Below are 20,087 nucleotides of genomic sequence, written 5' to 3'. Positions count from 1 at the left end.
GGTTTGACTTGCGCGGCTGATGGAAGAACTCATCAGAAGAGAAGGCGATCCAATGTGACGACCCTAAATTTCCACATATCTAGAGTCGTCACTAATGTCTCATGCTCATCTCTAATGAAAAAAATATAACTCTAAGAATGCTCATCTTTATTATTGAAAAAATTTAAAACTTTAGAATACGTTAAAATATTAGAAAACAATGCCTGACTTACGTGTTTCAAACATCATGCTGGAGTTCAAAATAAGATAAAAAAATTACAAATTAAATCATTTAAATAAATGAAATGCAAACACCCTATCCTAACCAATACTAGGAATTTTAAATATGCAACTATCCTATACACGCACCACAGTCTCTGATCACGATGCCCCCGTCAACCTTACATGGGCGCCTTACCTTTACCTGAACAATATGGCACACGGCCTGAGTATTTCGAATACTCAGTAAGTGACCACATTATAGGGGTCATGCTAATGCAAACACATGCAATCATGAATTAGAGACCTATCTCTAATCATCTTACGGGTCATGCTAATGCAAACACATGCAATCATCAATTAGAGACCTATCTCTACTCATCTTACGGGTGGCCTCTAGTCTCGGACAAATTGGATGTGTAGTATTTCCCTACACACGACTCACACGTGCGAGTGTGAATCCCCAAGGCACTCGCACACCCCCTGGACCCTCTTGTCAAGCTAATCTGTAGCGACGTCCAGAGGTCAACGGAACCCCATAGTGTCATGCGCCTCATGAACACCCTCATATGTGTGCATTCGCACCTATGCGCATTCGCGCTCATCATACGATGCACGTCCGCACTCATCATCTCTAGTGGAAGTAGCCCTATGCTTATGAACATACAATATGCATGAGGTCCCTCTAAGTCCAATTACATCTCTTCTGGCACAATCCCCTCTAGTCTCATCTCTTGGTTACACTATGTAACACGTGCTCGTGGATATTTACATTAATATCATTTTCATACTCTTAGGATTGTGTCCTATGTCGATCTAACGATATGATGCAATATGAAAAACAACATCATAAGGCATGTTCAACATGGAAAACATCATCATGTTAATAACATCATCATGCATACATCATACTCATCATAGAAGCCATAAGTGCATCAGAAATAACATGTACGTCATGCATCGAAACATAAATAACGTACATTTAACATACATCACAATACAACATCATACTCATACATCATCATAATTCAAACAATCTTTAGCCTATCCTATAGTAAGGCCACTTACTTGGTTGGCCTTGGCCGAAGTACTCCCTAATTAGCTAAATGTAATCTCCCGTTCTGTGAGAGCTACTTCCTATGTTGCCGGAGTTTGTTTCCTATCACACCGTTCGCCACTTTCCATTAGTATTTCACAATTAATTTATCAATAATTCAAAATCTGAAATACGACTCTAAAACGGCCTCGGATACCTTAATTGGGGCCAAAAACAAGTCCGGGAGAGTCGAAACAGTGGAAACTGGACTGAAAACGGAGGAGCCGAGCCGAACAGCCATTGGGAGCCACCAAGCCGAGTCGAGAGACTGCCTGCGCTGCTGTGTGCCATGTGGCAGAAGCAGAGCGTGCCCCATCGTGCGATGAGCGTTGAGTCGAGGCGCGGGTCTTACTTCGGTTCGGGTTGGCTACTACAGAAGGCTACTGGGTCGAGCTGGTTGTTGGGCCTCGATTTACTAGATTGGGCCGCAAGCGTTTAGGTTACAGGCCGGTTCGATTGGACTGTGGGTCTGGTCTCGAGTCGGTTCAGCTAAACCATGGCTTCTGGGTTGGATTGAGGTTTGGGCCACTGTAGTTGGGCTGGGCCGAAGGCAGAGGCCGATGGGAAAGAAGTCAGGCTGCTCTATCGGGTTTGGGTTTGGGTTGACCCAGATCCGTGGATCTAGTCTTCCTAACCTGACTTCGGCCGATTTTCTAGCGCATTTTCTCTCTCCTTCCCGCGACGTTTCCGTTGCCGATTTCGGTCCTCTTTCTTCCTTTTTCTCTCTATTTGTCGTCGTTCTTTCCTTCCTCGAAGTTTAGTGGTCCAAAAGTTTCTAAAACCACAGATTTAAGAACGTTTAGGAAAATCCAATTTTCCAACCTCGATTACCGACGACGGCGCTTACGAAAAGGCACAAAACGTACCCTGAGTTATTTTGCTTTCGTTAGGGATCCTTCTCGTGGTGGTAACTGAGCGTTTGACATCAGTTTTAGGGTGGTTTGGGGCTCGTCGGAGGAATTGGAAACTCGCCGACGTTATCCAAAATCTCTCTCTCTCGTATTTTCATTCTTTTCTCTGTGTTCAAGTATTCTGATCAATTCTAGGAGTCGTGGGCTGAAGGCTGAGCGAGGTGTGGCTGTCGTTTCGCGTGGGGTCTGTAAAACTCGGCGGTCACCAGAAAACTCGTGAAGGGCTACATCTAGAAGTAAGGGGTGGACTTCGAAGAGGTATTCGCGCCGGTGGCAAGGTTGGAATCTATCCACCTGTTGCTGGTGATTGCGACGCATCATTCTTGGGAGGTCCACCACATGAACGTGAAATTCGCATTCCTCAATGGAGAGCTGAAGAAGACCGTCTATGTCCGACAACCACTGGGCTTCTTAGACAACGACAACCCTGACAAGGTATTGCGCCTGCACAAGGTACTCTATGGGCTTCGGCAAGCACCACGAGCCTGGAACGCGAAGTTCGGTAGTACCCTGCTGTCGCTGAAGTTCAAGCATTGTGCCTCTGAGCATGGCATGTACACACACGGCCACGACGAGCAGCGACTGATCGTGGGAGTGTATGTCGACAACCTCATAATCACTAGAGGCGACATGAAAGTCATGGGAAGATTCAAGAGGGAAATGTCAAAGAACTTCAAGATGAGCTATCTCGATGTGCTCAGCTACTACCTTGGCATCGAAGTGCAACAGAGTACTGCCGACATTACCATCTGTCAAAGTGCGTATGCAAAGAAGCTATTGGATACAGCTGGGCTAGCAGACAGTAACCCTACAAGGACGCCAATGGAGGCCCGACTCCAGCTGAGGAAGGCCGACACTATGACGACAGTCGACTCCACCAATTACCGCAACATTGTCGGGAGTATGCGCTATCTGCTGGCAATCAACTAAGCAAAAGGTAGTTGCTTTATCTTCTTTGGAAGCAGAGTACATTGCCGCTTCGACAACAGCAACACAGGGGGTCTGGCTTGCGCGACTGATGGAAGAACTCATCGAAAAAGAAGGCGATCCACCAATACTTTACATGGACAACAAGGCTACGATCTCCCTAATAAAAAATTCGGTTTTGCACGACCGGAGCAAGCACATAGAGATCATGTTCCATTACATTCGGGAGTGTGCATATCGAAGACTTATCAAGATTGACTTCATCCGAACAGAGGAACAGCTTGGAGACATCTTCACCAAGTCTCTGGCATGGGTAAAATTTGAGAAAATTTGTTCAAAAATTGGAGTTCAAATAATAAGATATCAAGATTGACTTCATCCTAACAGAAGAACAGCTTGGAGACATCTTCACCAAGTCTGTGGCACGGGTAAAATTTGAGTAACTTCGTTCAAAAATCGGGGTTCAAATAATAAGGTAGATATACCACAGGTTTTAGGAGAAAATTGTTAGATAAAAGCCTGAGGTTTATTATTTAGGTTTTACACGTTTTAATCAGTTAATCGAATATTTTCGTTTGACCATTTATAGATTAAAGAGATTAAAGAGAGGTGGTCAATTATTTTTTTCTTCTTCTTTAGGTTTGACCATTTATAGGTTTTACAGGCTTTACACGTTTTAATCAAGTTTTATAGAAGGGGTGGAGAGATTAAAGAGAGGTGGTCAGTTATTTTTTTTTTCCTTCTTTATTTTATTATTTTTATTTTACTATTATTATTATTATTATTATATATAACCGAACGGGGTGTTATTTTTTTCTTCTTTGTTTTATTATTTTTTATTTTACTATTATTATTATTATTATAGATAACCTAATGGGGCGTTACAGACTTAGAGTGCAACCTAATGGGGCGTTACAGACTTAGAGTGCGTTCATATGATTATGATAATCATATGTTGGTATCGAGCTTTGATTTATCTTATGAGGTCCATAGTAAATTGTGGTCTGTGAGGGCAGATCTCTACCAAAATGATCCTTCATCTCATATCTTATAAGTGCCATAATACGCCTGATATGGGTCGGTGAGTTCATATGCTTGAAAATTGTCTCGGTAGACTCTAATCAAACCCTTTAGAGTGCGTTATGAGGATGGTGTTGTATAAGTCAATTCCTCAAATTTTGTGAGCATGTATGTCTAATATGAGATGACTTAGAGTGAGTTCGAGCTTTGATTTATCTTATGAGGTCCATAGTAAATTATGGTCTGTGAGGGAAGATCTCCACCAAAATGAATTGATATGTTTAATCCTACTATGTGATATGTAGTGAGGCTTGCTTGGCTTCCAAAGTTATGGTCACGGAGGCTGGATCATAGAGTTGGAAGGCCGGTCTGCTATCTCCATGACCTTTGATGGTCTTATCTCAAGGTCATGATGCCATGACTTGATTTCAACCACATCTTGTTGGGTTAAAGAGGTGTTATATATACAAGCAAAAGAGTAACAACAACATCTCGCAGTATATAACTATTGGTAGGGAGAAGTTGACAACTAGTTATATCCCTCTATACTACATTTTGAGGCATTTCATGTCTAGCAGGCCCTAGACATGATTTTTCCGAAACGTCATACTTCCTAGAAATATAAAAGTAAAACACTACAACATGGAAAGACATAAAGGGTTTGACTTGTCATGGGCATGCGGCCATGGGCAACACGTCTTGGATGAGCATGACCGTGACATCCTCCCCCACCTAATTGGTTGACATCTCTGTCAACCGACTATTTTCAAACCTGGCGATGTGGGTGGCGGCGGAGTCCAGATCTTCAACGCGTTCCCAGCTGGTTTCTTCCATAGGGAGATTCTTCCATTTGACAAGGCATTCGTAAATCCTCCGTACAGGTCTTCCTATCTTCCTAACCCTGTCGACTAGGATCTCTTCTATTTCTTTGGTGTCTCTTTGTTTCAGATCGATGTTCGATCTTGTGATTACATTTTGCTGATTGTCATCTGGATAGGGGTGATAGGGCTTCAAGTTGCTCACATGAATTACTAGGTGGATTTTCATCCATGCGGGTAGTGCAACTCTGTAAGAAGTAGCCCTGATCTTTTGGAGGACTTCAACCGAGCTTTCATATTTTCGTACTAGTTTCTGGTCCTTTCGACTACGAAATCTAATATGTTCTGGTCTCAACTTGATCAGGACTTGGTCTCCTGCTCAAAATTGGAGGGGTGACGCTTCTTGTCCGCCCACTTCTTCATATGTTTGGAAGCTTTCTCCAAGTATGGTTGTCGTCCACTTACAATTTTGAAAGGGCCAATGAATCTACCATCCCTATTGTTGATGATGCTCGACGGCTCGACAGAATGCCCCATAACTTCACAATGTGTTTGAAAAATAGTTAGGCTGTTAGTTCGGCCGAGCAAATTTGGGAGGTGCACACTCTCCTAAGGCCTTATTCGCATGGGTAGAGGTTCCAAGAGTGATTAGGGCATAAGTTCGTTACCACCCAGGATGTCCGGCCCATAAAAGTATCTTGGTTACTTCTTCCTGCCTTTTGTTCAAATTTGAAGTCGAATTAAGCCACGGAGTCTACTTGTGTGCTCCTTGTATAATTGTCATGGTAAAAGCATTTTGTGGGTTTGATCCTCGTAAAATCATTCTAGCTTTTAGACATGAAAGTATCAAAGCATTTTGTGGGTTCGATCCTCGTAAAATCATTCTAGCTTTTAGACATGAAAGTATCAAAGGCGGCGTATCAAGGTGGCCCCATGCAGGTCTCAAACCTATAACATTTGCGTTATTACCACGAAGCTTTAACTAACTAAGCTAATAGGCCAATTACATTATTGTGTCCCTATCTATTGACACCTACTAACTGAGTCTACTTGTGTGTGCTCTCTCATCTAATTGTCAGGGTGGTAAGGTAAATAGGTGTCGCATTTTGGTAAATAGGTGTCGCATTTTGGGGCTAAAACATGTTTTGGGAACACTAAAGCTTAGTTCGATCTCGTAAAATCAATCATTCATTCTTAGCTCTTAGAGAGCCTTATTTCTTATTTATAATTTTGGCATTTTGGGGCTAAAACATGTTTTGGGAACACTAAAGCTTAGTTCGATCTCGTAAAATCAATCATTCATTCTTAGCTCTTAGAGAGCCTTATTTCTTATTTATAATTTTGCCGCTTTTGGGGCTAAAACATGGTTTGGGAATGACAAAAACATTTTTTGGGAACACTAAAGCTTAGTTCGATCTCGTAAAATCAATCATTCATTCTTATCTAGCTCTTATTTATAATTTTGTCCATAATTTTGTCCATGCAAGTATCAAGGTGACCCATGCAGGTCTTGAACCTACGACATTCGCGTTATTAGCACGACACTCTAACCAACTGAGCTAATAGACCTATTACATTACTATAACCCTATCTTTTGACCTATTAAATGAGTGAATAGGGGTTCTTAGGACTAGTCATGTTTTGGGAACACTGTAGCTTAGTTTGATCCTCGTAAAATCATTCATTCTAGCTAAGGTGTCCATGCAAGTATGGAGGTGGCCCATGCAGGTCTCGAACCTATAACCTTTGCGTTATTAGCATGATGCTCTAAACAATTAAGCTAATAAGCCTATTAGATTACTATGACCCTATCTATTGACCTACTAACTGAGTCTACTTTTGTGCTCCTTCATCTAATTGTGGTGGTAAGGTAAATAGGTGTTTTAGAGCATTTTGATCTAGATCTAGCTCTTAGGGAAGAGAAGCATGTTTTTGGGAACACTATAGTGGCCCTTCCACCTTATACTGAGAACTTCTTAGAGTTGCTAATCATGTTTTGAGAACACTAGTTCGTAAAATCATTCAAGCTCTTACCCCCTTATTTTTAAATTTGATCATGCAAGTATTAAGGTGGCCCATGCAGATCTCAAACCTACGACCTTTGCGTGCTTGACCTTCACGTTATTATCACGACGCTCTAACCAACTGAGCTAATAGGCCTACTACATTATTATGGCCTTATCTATTGTCCTACTAAATGAGTCTACTTATGTTCCCTCATCTAATTGAGGTGGTGGTAAGGTAAATAGGTGTTTTAGAGCATTTTATCTATGCTTTTGGGGCTAAACATGTTTTGGGAACACTGTAGCTTAGTTCTTTCATCGTAACTGAAGATCATGTGCTCGATTTACTAAAAGTGTCCTTATAAGGTCCTCGTAAAGCATATAAGGTGGCCCTTCCACCTTATACGAGACCATAAAAACATATGTGCTCCCTCATTTAATTGTAGTGGTGGTAAGGTAAATAGGTGTTTTAGAGCATTTTGATCTAGCTCTTAGAGCTAATCATGTTCTAGGAACACTATAGCCTAGTTCGGTCCTCGTAAAATCATTCTCTCTTACACCTTATTTATAATTTGGCCATGCAAGTATCAAGGTGGCCCATGCAAGTCTGCAACCTTCGTGTTATTAGCACAATGCTCTAACCAACTGAGCTAATAGGCCTATTACATTACTGGACCCTATCTATTGATATACTAACAGAGTCTACTTGTGTGCTCCCTCATCTAATTATCGTGGTGGTAAGGTAAATAGGTGTTCTAGAGCATTTTGACCATTTGATCTATGCTTTTGGGCTAATCATGTTATGGGGCAACCCCTTGCCTACTAACCTACTAAACGTCGAATCTACTTGTACGCTCCTCCCTCAGACACCACTCAAGATGGATCATCATGGTGGTAAATAAGGGTGTGTTTTAGAAAAGAGAATTTTGATATAGCTCTTTAGGCTAATCATGTTTTGGGAACACTATAACTTTGTACTTTCATCGTAACTCAAGATCATGAGCTCGATTTACTAAAAGCATCCTTATTTGATCCTCGTAAAGCATATAAGGTGGCCTCCACCTTATACGAAGGAGACCATAAAATCAAGCTAAATAATGAGGGAGCGGTTCTGTTTGTTGACCCACTATTACTAATCGCGAGTCTACTTGTGTGGCTCCCTCATCTAATTATCGTGGTGGAAAGGTAAATAGGTTGTCCTTATAAAATAATTCTAGCTCTTACCCCTTATTTATAATTTGTCCATTAAGTATCAAGGTGGCCCATGCACCGGTCTCAAACTTGTGACCTTCGCATTACTAGTACAATGTTCTAACCAATTGAGCTAATAGGCTTATATTGAGTCTACTTTTGTGCTCCCTCACCTAATTGTCATGTGTTTTAGAGCATTTTGATCTAGCTCTTGGGGCTAATCATGGTGGCCCATGCACGTATCAAACCTATGACCTTCACGTTATTAGCACGGCACTCTAACCAACTGAGCTAGTAGGCCTATTACATTACTGTGACCCTATCTTTTGACCTATTAACTGAGTCTGTTCGTATGGGATAGTAAGGTAAATAGGTGTGGCTAAATCATGTTCTAGGGCAACCCCTTGTCTTCTAACCTACTAACCGCTGAGTCAACTTGTGTGCTCTTCCCTCACATCCCACTCATCCTCACCACCGTCACTATATACATCCTATACGAGGTTCTAAAACAAGACAAAAATAGATAAAACCAAACAGGCTTTGATATAGATAGGGTCTCTAAAATCTCTAGCTCACCTTCACCACCGTCACTATCACACTATATCTTATATCTCATCTATCTCAAAAAAAATAAAAATAAAAAATAATAATAATAATAATAAATAAATAAAAAATGTTAGAGTAATTAATTTAATCGGTAAGTAACTAATTTATTATCAACAAGTTCCAATATATTAAGTTTTATGCTTAACTCATCTATCAATTTTGGTCTAGATTGGGTTCTCGGTCAAACTATTTTCTCGTTCACAAGCTTAGGTTCTAGTTCCACGTGAAACTTTAGATTATAAGGTATTGATATGGGTCTTAATGTTTTTCAACTAACCTTTACCTACTAGTTCTATTTATGCTTATTATAAAATTCACTCTTACTGTTATTGGTCAAATACAACATATCTACTAAACTCTTTGATAGTCTGAATTAGCGCACAAACATTTGGCTCTAGGTAGCTACTTTGACTCCTCAAATCTTTCTCCTCTAATCGTCGTTCACGATCCTAAGGTGCTCAGTCTACTAAAGGTATCCAGATCTAGGTCATTGTCTAGCCTACCTAAGTCTAACATCTTAGTTTTGTGTAGATAAACACGAAGGAAAACATACAGTCAAACACCCGAAGCTAACACATACTGAATCATGCACAGATATAAACAAATAAGTTAAATGGAGAGATAACATCCATCAACACTTAAAGCACACATCATAATAGTTCATCCTCCTTTCTAACCTAATAGAAAACATATAAAATAACATTCAGTCTCATCACATGAGCATTTTGGTAATTTATTACTTCATAGGTAACATACTCATCATAAGAGCACTTGCCCACCTCACCTCCAAGTGGCCAAATTAGAAAACAGATTATTATTATTATTATTATTGGATTTTAGTTTCTGGAGTCTTGACAAGATATTAAATATATGATTTTTTTTGCTTTTAAAGTTGAACTTGGGGGATTTTATTAACAGTTTTGAAGGCCAAATTTGAAGATGAAGCAGAAACAAAAATTTCTTTAAAAATCTCATAAACTCTAAAAGAAAATAGAGAAAAATTAACAAAGTTAGCTCATAACAACTATTATGAACTTTTGTTTTCCTTCAAATTGTGAGTTTTTTTTTTTTTTTTTTTTTGTAATTAAGCTTTGAATTTTTAGTATGTTTATATGGAAGGAATTTCACATACGTTTTGTGAAAGAAAGTTGGATTTGAGAAACAGAAATGTCAAGAATATACCAGAGTGTAAGTTTTATAGTATAGATGGATTAATCTATAATTTTGGTGAAGGAATTGAGACGATTTGGGTTATGTAGCAATAATAGTAGAAAATTTAATCGAACTCTACATTTCATGGCTGTGTGTCACAATTGCAATTTTACGGGACGTTTGTAAGCGATGGTGCGGCACTCACTCGACCGATAGTGCGGCACTCACTCTCACTATCGAGTGAGTCAGCCAACTCGAAATCGCGTCGCCTTCTACCTGACAACCTATACCCAAGTCTCTGGCCCCGTTTTAAGAAAAAAGTTTTAAAAAATGAGGACATATCAAGATTTTAGAAGGAGAGTTTGAAAACAAGATTTGAAAGTTGTATATGGCTATAAGAAGAAGAAAAAAATCACAACTTAAATATCATATAACTCGGGCAGGAATGATTGATAACTAGTTACATCGCCCTATAGTAAATTTTGAGGTGATTCAGTCTTGGTAGACCAATATGTAATTTTGCCAAACAGTCAAACAAAATCTAGGTGGGATAAGTTGACGACCGGTTACATTCCCTATAGTAGATTCTGAGGTATTTCAGGTTTACAAGTATAGACATGATCTTAAAAAATACAATAAGGAAACTATACATTAACAAAAGTAGTAAAGATAAACAATAAGGTGATACAAGACAAGGTAGGTCAAAATGACGGATTTATCTCTCATGGTTTACTTTTCCCAATTTGTACTATTTTCTTTTATATTTTTCTAAACATATCTTCTACGTCATCTTGAAATTTAGCTTTAATGTCACGTCGGGATTGTATTACAAATTTTCCTTTTCTTAAAACCTTTTTTCCACGAAAGTTGCTTATACCCAATTTTCAAGGTAGGATGTCCTCTTTTCTGTTTTAATTCTCAAGGTTCTACAGTTTCTTGGCGATAACTATATCGAACTGTGACTAGGAACATCTGTTCACTTCACATCCTTCTGTGGACGTTGATACTGTGTCAAATCTTATTGTCCTCTCGGAAGCCCTGCCTTAAATTTTTTGACCATCAATGTGTTTCTAACTCTTGGGGTGCTCTTAGAGTTGCCTCGCCTCTTGTTTGTATCTTGTCATTTTGTTGGGGTCTAAAAGTCACTATTAGTGCATTGTAGTCCATAATAGTGTGGTCACAAACACATAGGCTCCATAGGCTTTAACCATGCTTCTACTGCAACTCTAATCCCCTATCTTTATACCACGTGATCGGAAAAGACTATTGTCAACAATTAAAACTCGTCACTAGCAAATTTGACGTACAATTGGTGTGCTCATAGCACCATCAAAACTGTAACGACTCCGAAAAAAAAAAGAGAAAAAAAAAGAGATAATAATAATAATAAGTAAATAATAATAATAAAAAAAAAAAAGTAAATTATCCTCTCTCTCCACCTTCCCCACATATCTCCCCAACACCTCCTACAACTGCAAAATGATGTGAAAAAAAAATGGGAGAAGGGAAAAATTGGAGAAAGAAACAAAGGAAAGATCACCTATTTTGGGAGAGAAGAATTGGGGATGGCCTTCACTCAAGCACATTTAATAGGAATGGAACCTAGATGGAAAAATAATAGGTAAGTTAGACCTCTTTTTCTTTTATCTTTTGCAAAAGATAGAAAAGTTATCTTATATCTCTTTTTCAATTATTTAAATTTTTTTTGGAGAAAATCAAAATTGATTGAGAATGGATTTGTCACTTGCATCTAAATTGAATCATCATTTTTAGGAAAGAGAAGAAAATCATAATTGATGAATGCATAGGCATTTTTACCCAAGAAAATTAAGATAGATTGAAAATGAATTCTCCAATTGGATAGTCATTTGGGAGAGAGAAGAAAGCAGAATAGATTGAAAAAAAAAAATAGCTTCCAGAGTTTTAGGAGAGAGAAGAAAACATAATAGATTGAAAAAGGAGAGAGAAGAAAACATAATAGATTGAAAATGGCTCTGTTAAGGATGGTAGTTTTTAAGAACGAGAAGAAAAAAAAGATTGAAAATGGCTTCTGTTAATTGATAGTTATTCTAAGGAGGAGAAGTAAACAGAATTGATAGAATATTGTTTTATAATTGCATAGTCATTCATATGAAAGAAAAAGAAGACAGAGAGAAGAGAAACAAAGTGGTACAACATAGAGAGAAAATGGAAGATGTGAGAAATTATTATTATTATTTGTATCAAGAGAATATAATATTATAACAGACCATAGTTGGATTGAATGATTGAAGTAGCATGAAATAATATTGACATATTTTCAATTTAAGTTTTACTGCCCAACCAAAATTTAGAAACAATGAAAACGTGGAATTCGATTTTTACTGAGACTGTTTTAGAGCTGTATTTCACATTGTTAGTTGGATTATTAATTAAAATGTGAAATACTAACGAAAGGTGACGAACGGTTCGATATGAAGCGAACTCTAGCAACCTTTAGAGCAGCTCTCGAGGAACGAGAGCTTACGTTAATTAAATTAGGGAATACTTCGGCTAAGGCCAACCAGGTAGGTGGCCTTACTATAGGATAGGCTAAAAAAATTGTATGAGTTACGATGATGTATGAAATATGTTGTACGATGCGGTATATGAGTTATGATGATGTATGAGTTATGATGATGTGTGGGTTACGATACTTGATGATGTGCTCAGTATATATATATTTTGATGAATGTCGTACTTGATATGTTTGATGCACTTTGTGGCAATATGATGAGTATGATGATTGCGTGATGTTTACCTTAATATGATGATGTTTCCCATATTGAGCATGCTATATGATGATGAGTGCCATATTGCATCATGTCATTAGATCGACATAGGACACAACCCTAAGAGCGTGAAAATGATATTAATATAAATATCCACGAGTATGTGTTACCTAGAGTAACAAAGAGATGAGACTAGAGGGTTGTGTTAGAAGAGACATTATGATGGATTTAGAGGGACCTCATGCATATTGTATGTTCATAAGCATAGGGATACTTCCCCTAGAGATGATGAGTGCGGACGTGCACCGGATGATGAGCGCGAATGCGCACAAGTGCGAACGCACACAGATGAGGATGTTCATGAGGCGCATGACACTATGGGGTTCCGTTGACCTCCGGACGTCGCTACAGATTAGCTTGACTAGAGGGTCCAGGGGGTGTGCGAGTGCCCTGGGGAATCACACTCGCACGTGTAAGTCGTGTGTAGGGAAGTACTACACATCCAATTTGTCCGAGACTGGAGGCCACCCCTAAGATGATTAGAGATAGGTCCCTAAATCATGATTGCATGTGTTTGCATTTGCATGGCCTCCTATAGTGAGGCCACTTACTGAGTATTCTTTGAAATACTCAAGCCGTGTGCCACGTCATTTTTCAGGTCAAGGCAAGGCGCACTTGTACGGAGGATGGCGGCATCGCGAGCAGAGTGTGGCACGTGCATAGGGTAGATTCACATTTAAATTTATAGTCTTAAGTTAGAATAGGTTGTTTTGCATTTCATTGTTTTAAATTATTTTGTATTTGTTTTTGTTTTCTCTAAATTTCAGTATTTCATATTTAAACACGTAAAACTATGACTGTGTTTTCTAGAGAAGAAGTTGTTTTAAACGTTTTTTTGAAGTTTACGTTATAAATGATGTTCATGTAAGAGTTATATTTCCGCTTTATAGATGAGCATGAGACGTTAGTGGCGACTCTAAATATGTGAAAATTTAGGGTCGTTACAAAAACTCCCCTAAGGTGTTCTCTATGAACTAACTCCATTTTGATATACGCTGGTCTATCGTCAAAGACGATGATCGTATCGAAATAGTCTTATGAACGCTCAATTTGCCTGATCCTTAAATGCGATAGGACATTGGTCGAAGTCAAAGAATATAACAAAGCTCTCTGAATACACATAACAACTCTTAAAAGCAATCTGGTATGTTCTCTCTAATTCTCAACCAAAAGTATCATAACCTAAGTATCGTAGTTGGCATGAGCATTAATACCCATCTAAGTTTGGGAGTAGATAATCCTGGGATTCAGCAAAAGTTTCTTGGGGTAATTTTATTATTTAAAAAACATTAAATAAAGAAAATCAACATCTAAAATTCAATTGAAGGGTTAAAAATAGAAAATTTTAAAAGATAATAAGAACCAGGTTAGATATTGTGAGAAGGTGAATTTTTTTTTTATTAAAGACATATTTGAATTTAATTAAATTAGAATTGAGAGTCTAAAGAATTTATACTAATAGTATAAATGAGATAGAAAATATTATTTTTTATTAAAATTGTGGTACCATAATTCCAAATATTAAGAAAGGCAAAAATGTAAAATCACATAAAACATACAACAAAATAAATGAAAAGGAACATAGAAACAAATTTTAATCAACGAGATAAAAATTTTCTGAATACCAAATAAAAATTTCAGAAAATATTCGCAATATACATTCGACAAATTGATGGATGATTTCTCAACTCAAGTAAACTGCACCTGATTTCAAGCAAAACCTAATTGGACCAAACAAGAATCCTATAAATAAAATCTTTCAAACATCAGTAAGCTTTGCATGTGCCACTGTAACCTTCCTTTTCTAGCGTAAAATCACAGTAAAAAAAAAAGGGCGGGTAAATTAAACAAAAATACCATCCCAACCAAAACTTCCAAAAAGGAGGACCAGCTCAAATGTTCAACTAACAGGCCAAAGATACTGATTTGCCCACCCACATACTAAACTCGTGAAAACATGGAAAAAAATATCAACGTTTCTTGGAGACACCAACAGTTTTTCCTCGGCGACCAGTGGTTTTAGTGTGCTGACCACGAACTCGGAGGCCCCAGTAGTGCCTTAGACCTCGGTGGTTCCTGCATTCGATGTATCGAAGATTAGTGGACTGGAATTATCCCAAATACATCAGCCATTAATAATAGAAACACTTCAGGAATATATCAGATTCAACAAAGAGACGGATCATAGGTTTCATTTCCAACATATATGCCCCTTCTGGATTCACAAATTAGTGGCACAAAATGGTTAAGGCAGTGGCTAATCAGTGAAAACATTAGGTTTTACAGACCTTTTAAGTACATCACAGCTAAAATAGCATGCATGTTGAATATGGCACCAACAGACATGGGGGATGTTTGAGTGACCCTTTATAACTGCTTTTCTTTTTATTGTTTTTTATTTCTGAAAATGTGTTCTGCTCTCATTTATCTATAATATATTAATTCAAAAGATACAGCAGAATACAGATCAAAACTAACGTAAAAGATAATTAATCATTACATATCGATTACCAACAATAAACTTTATAGGAAATACATGAAAACAGCACAATTTAGATTTTTTATGCTGTTCTTTTTTTCTTCAAAAGCTGATTTAATAGTTATAATGTCAAACAAACAAGATTAATACCTAAGAAGACAAACACTTAAAAAGAGCAGTTAACCAAAAAACTATGCGTGTTGATATGACACCAAAAAGAGGAAGTTACCTGATCTTCTTCAACCGCTCCAAATCATCTCTCAACTTCATGTCCAATGCATTAGAAACCACTTGAGAATATTTCCCATCCTTGTAGTCCTTTTGCCGATTCAAAAACCAGTCAGGAACTTTAAATTGTCGTGGATTGGCAACAATCACCATGAGATTGTCCAACTCGGCAGCAGTTAGTTCACCAGCCCTGGTAGTAAAAATAACAAATAAAAACAAAAAGGTAAGACAGACAAGCCACCTTGAGTTCTACCCCAAACTCTGAATTGTATCGTCTTCTAGGGTGACAATAAAATGAATAATTCAAAACCAATATTTTTTTTTTGGGTGAGAAACCAAGCTTTCATTGAGAAAAATGAAAGAATATATAAGAGAAACAAAAACAAGTCAAACAAACATCCCGAAAGCTACAGAAAGGAACTTCAATCAAACAAAATCAATCCAAAACCATAACTACAAAAAAGCATAGGGACTAACACCCACAAAGTGACTTTAAACCTAACTACCACCAAACTCATCACAAGACTGCTCCAAATCTTTAAAAAATATATTATTTCTTTCATCCTCAATCCCCTACAAGATAGAAAAGAAATTGGTGTGCCACAAAATAGTGCCACTCTCACGAAAAGGCAACCCCAAGAGCACCTCCTTGATCAAAGCAAAACAGTCCTCATTCCATGCCAAACTTAAACCAAAGGAGGACCAACCACCTAGCCCAAAGGGTCAAAACAAACTGACAACCCCACGTCAAGGAATAAGATCCTCATCCTTACAATTATACAGAATGCACAACTGCGGGGAACAACAACAAACCCTAAAATCCCTTCCCTCTCGGAGCACATGCAGATCAAGGATAACAGAAAGGAGACCTAACACATAAAATAGTATCTCTATTGGAAAGATGGAGACTAAAACCTAACAATAAAGAGGAAGAAGGGTCAGACAGAAATGAAAACTACATAATACAACCCTTACTCAAAAGATGATACAAAAGAAGGTACAGCACACGAAGGGGCTTCTCACACACTCACCAATCTTCTAAAAATGAAGTCTCCTGCCCCTCCCAAAATAAAACCAAATTCACTTGAGGTCATTTAATACATTAAAAAAAAAAGAATGAAAAGATAAACAACTACTAAGTGAGAGGTGCTAAAAAAGTATCCCATACACGAACTTCCTAAATGAACTACTGCAGCAAGCTACCAATGTGAGTTAATTGCTCCTACCCAGTCTCTCCCGAGGTATTCAAATACCAACAATAAGATTGCAGCTGTTTCTCTCTATAACAGGAGAAAAATACAATGGCTTAGCTACAAACGTAGCTTCGTAAAGCCTTAGTGAATGGATCTCAGCAAAAAAAGCGGGTCAAATTCAAATCTTCTTACAGTTATCAGTTTTTTTTCCAAATGTCTAGAAGAGTTGATAGAGGTCATCAGGAAAACAGGTTCTCGATAAACAGGCGTTTCAGATGCTGCAAAAATTTCTATAGGTCTATCGCGAAGGAACAATTCTGAATTTTCACCAAAACATTTCAATCAATGTCAAAGGGGGCCACAGCACGGTGTTTGGCTTTAGTCATGATTTGATGATTATATGATAGTTACTATTAAGTTTTCATTAAGATTTTGGTTTCATTATATTCAGAGAACTAGAGGAACTTGGTTTATTCTCTCCCCGTTTGTAATAGTTTTTAATATGATTTTCAGATTAAGTTGAAAGCTCACGTGATGGTATTTACTCATTTTGGACATACAATGTGGGGCATGTGAGTTTGAATTTGAGTACTTTCCATTTGATTATTAGATAGAAGAAATAGTTTCATTCCAATATTCATTAAAAGAAAAAAAATTGAAGCCATCTGTGCATACATTGGTCACATATCAAACCCAGATAAACATGAGGAATATATTGTGGCAAATTATATCAAAGAAAATGAAGAAAGAAGCAGCAGAAGATAAATCCAAGCAACCAAAATTCCAGTTGCAGTTCATACTTCTGTTCTTTTTTCCTCGCTCTTAAAACTCAAACCAGAATTGTAGGGCTTTTTTTTTTTTTTGTCTACTAGACCCAGCTGTCAAAAAAGTTCACTATTATTTTGATATCCTTATCCTGGCAAAGGTTTTTGTAAATGCATGGATCCAAAGGTCCTGTACTCCAACTTTTGTTCTTATTGTATGTTTACTTGTTATTCCAACAAATCATACATCCTACATTCATATTCCATCTACAGACATGAACCAACTTCAAAAAAAAAAACCTAAATCACAGAATAATTGACCCTTGTTACTGCAGTAATTGTTATTCTAACAACGATAAACTCCTTCAAAATCTCAAGTCTTTCATAGATTTCATCATCAGCCGTGCCCATGTTAAACTCCTACTTTTTCCGGAATACCCAACATCAATTGTTCTTTTATGTAAAACTTCAGCATAAACTTCTTGATAAATAATTAGGAACGGAAACCTCAATGCGTAGCATCGATCTAAGAGGCAAAATTAAACACAACGGACAAAACCCTTGTAATACTCCTAATTCTCGAATTTTTCTCCCAAACTAGATAAACGATAAACCGCAATGAATGAAAAAAAAAAAAACAGCGAAAAGTAGGGAAAAGAATACCTCTTGTTCATGTCGACATCAGCCTTCTTGCAGACGATGTTAGCCAAACGCCTTCCAATACCTTTGATTGAAGTGAGAGCAAACATAATCTTCTGCTTCCCATCCACGTTGGTGTTCAGCACACGAAGAATGTGCTGAAAATCCTCATTTGCTACCAGCGACTAGATACAGAAAGAAGGAGACAAAATCAAATCAACACAGTCCATTGTAAAAACCTAACGAATAATTTAGGGCATTCAAGAACCGGCAATAGGAGAGAACAAGTGGAAACAGAGCAAACAAGAAACTGTAGTTACCATGGCGAACGTAGATAGAAGCAAGGAGTTCAAAGAATTCCCGGCGGCAGCAGAGGCAGGAAAAAACGAGAAGAGATCGCTGGCAGATGAGTGGGGCAGGATTTTATATGGTATCGGCACTTTAGGGTTCTCGGCTAAATTGACCAATATACCCTCTTCAAACTTTAGTTATCTTAACAGAGAGCAGTAATTGCCGTTGGGTTGCAAGTAATTGGAATAAATTTTTGTCATAATTTTTAAATTTCACTTTAACCAACTTCTTCTTTAATTTGAGTGGTTTGGACCCACCACAATCCAACGTGTTGTTTTTTTAATTATTTAAAAAATTATATTATATTAATAATTAAATTTTTAAATATTTTTTATTTTTATAATAATTTTAAAATATGATTGGGATGAGTTGTAATCTTATTTTTAGATTGGTCTGGTTGATACAACCAAAGTTAACTCGTGATTCAACCTTAATTTATCTAAAAATTCAACCCAACTCAAATCGAAAAAAAATCTAATTCAACTCACTTTTAAAATTTAAGTTGGGTAGTCTAAATTGGTGAGTTCCCTCGTCATAAGAATACATATGAGTATTAACATATGAGTATGATGTTGCATGATGTTTTTCACATTAAGCATGCTATATGATGATGATTGTCATACTATATCATGTCGTTAGATCGACCTAGGACGCAATCCTAAGAGCATGAAAATGATATTAATATAAATATCCACGAGCATGTGTTACCTAGAGTAACAAAGAGATAAGACTAGATGGTTGTGTCAGAAGAGACGTTATGATGGATTTAGAGGGACCTCATGCATATTGTATGTTCATAAGCATAGGGCTACTTCCTCTAGACATGGTGAATGTGAACGCTCACAATAAGATGATGAGTGCGGATGCGCACAATACAATAATGAGTGTGGATGTGCACAATATTATGATGAGGGTGTTCATGAGGCGCATGACACCAGGGGTTCCGCTGACCTACGGGCGTCGCTACAGATTAGCTTGACCAGAGAGTTCAGGGGGTGTGCGAGCGCCCTGGGGATTCACACTCACACGTGTGGGTTGTGTGTAGGGAAGTACTACACATCCAATTTGTCCAAGACTAAAGGCCACCCCTAGATGAGCTAGAGATAGGTCCCTAAATCATGATTGCATGTGATTGCATTAGCATGGCCCCTATAGTGGGTCACTTACTGAGTATTTTTTGTTATGTGTCATATTATTTTTCAAGTAAAGGCAAGACGCTCATATACGGTTAATGGCGGCATCATAATCAAAGACTGTGGCACGTGCATAGAGTAGATGCATATTTAAATTACTAGTCTTAGGTCAGGATGTTTGCATTTCATTATTTAAATTATTTCATTTGTAATTGCTTTTGTAACGAATAAAAAAAAAAAAAAAAAAAAAAAAAAAAAAAAAAGAAATTGTGTAATTTGTGTCGTCGTTGGCAATTTCCGAAGCGTTTTGAGTTTTGAGTAATTTTGGGAATGAATCGGAAGGGAGAAGCGTTGGCTTTCTAAAATCACTCACTTCCCTTCTTCCGCACTTCCGATCCCTCCACCTCCTTCATCCCACTCTGTTCCTCACTGCTCGCAGACCCTCGCACTACACAAGGTAACTCTCTCTTTACCCCTCTCTCAATCTACGATTCCTCACCTCAATTGCACGCCTCCATGTTGATTGATGCGCCACCACTTGCTTCCGACTCCCTCCCTTCATTACAAT

General features: G+C 37.8%; 1 protein-coding gene and 1 non-coding gene across 2 annotated transcripts; both read right to left on the bottom strand.

Moving 5' to 3' along the window:
* Positions 1 to 6,465: 6,465 nt before the first annotated feature.
* On the bottom strand, positions 6,466 to 6,539 carry TRNAI-AAU. Its single transcript has one exon. It is a non-coding gene; the product is annotated as a tRNA-Ile (tRNA).
* Positions 6,540 to 14,350: 7,811 nt separating this feature from the next.
* Positions 14,351 to 18,481, bottom strand: LOC111433472 (40S ribosomal protein S18). The gene is made up of 4 exons (XM_023070524.1): positions 18,356 to 18,481; positions 18,060 to 18,220; positions 15,441 to 15,629; positions 14,351 to 14,808 (listed from the first exon to the last, which is right to left on the bottom strand). Exons 1-4 carry the CDS (start codon positions 18,356 to 18,358, stop codon positions 14,703 to 14,705), a joined length of 459 nt encoding a protein of 152 aa, XP_022926292.1. The 5' UTR covers positions 18,359 to 18,481; the 3' UTR covers positions 14,351 to 14,702.
* Positions 18,482 to 20,087: the final 1,606 nt, after the last annotated feature.

The sequence above is a fragment of the Cucurbita moschata genome, unplaced genomic scaffold (genome assembly GCF_002738365.1).
Source record: "Cucurbita moschata cultivar Rifu unplaced genomic scaffold, Cmos_1.0 Cmo_Scf00042, whole genome shotgun sequence".
Taxonomy (NCBI): domain Eukaryota; kingdom Viridiplantae; phylum Streptophyta; class Magnoliopsida; order Cucurbitales; family Cucurbitaceae; genus Cucurbita; species Cucurbita moschata.
Note: the sequence above shows the minus strand (reverse complement) of the source record. Positions and strands in the feature narration are given on the sequence as shown.

What these genes read in the sequence shown, in the direction of transcription:
- LOC111433472 (XM_023070524.1), bottom strand. An exon ending in GATGTCGACATGAACAAGAG is followed by an intron (nt 15,630 to 18,059) that starts GTATTCTTTTCC and finishes TTTTACTACCAG; the next exon opens with GGCTGGTGAACTAACTGCTG. An exon ending in GAGCGGTTGAAGAAGATCAG is followed by an intron (nt 14,809 to 15,440) that starts GTAACTTCCTCT and finishes CATCGAATGCAG; the next exon opens with GAACCACCGAGGTCTAAGGC.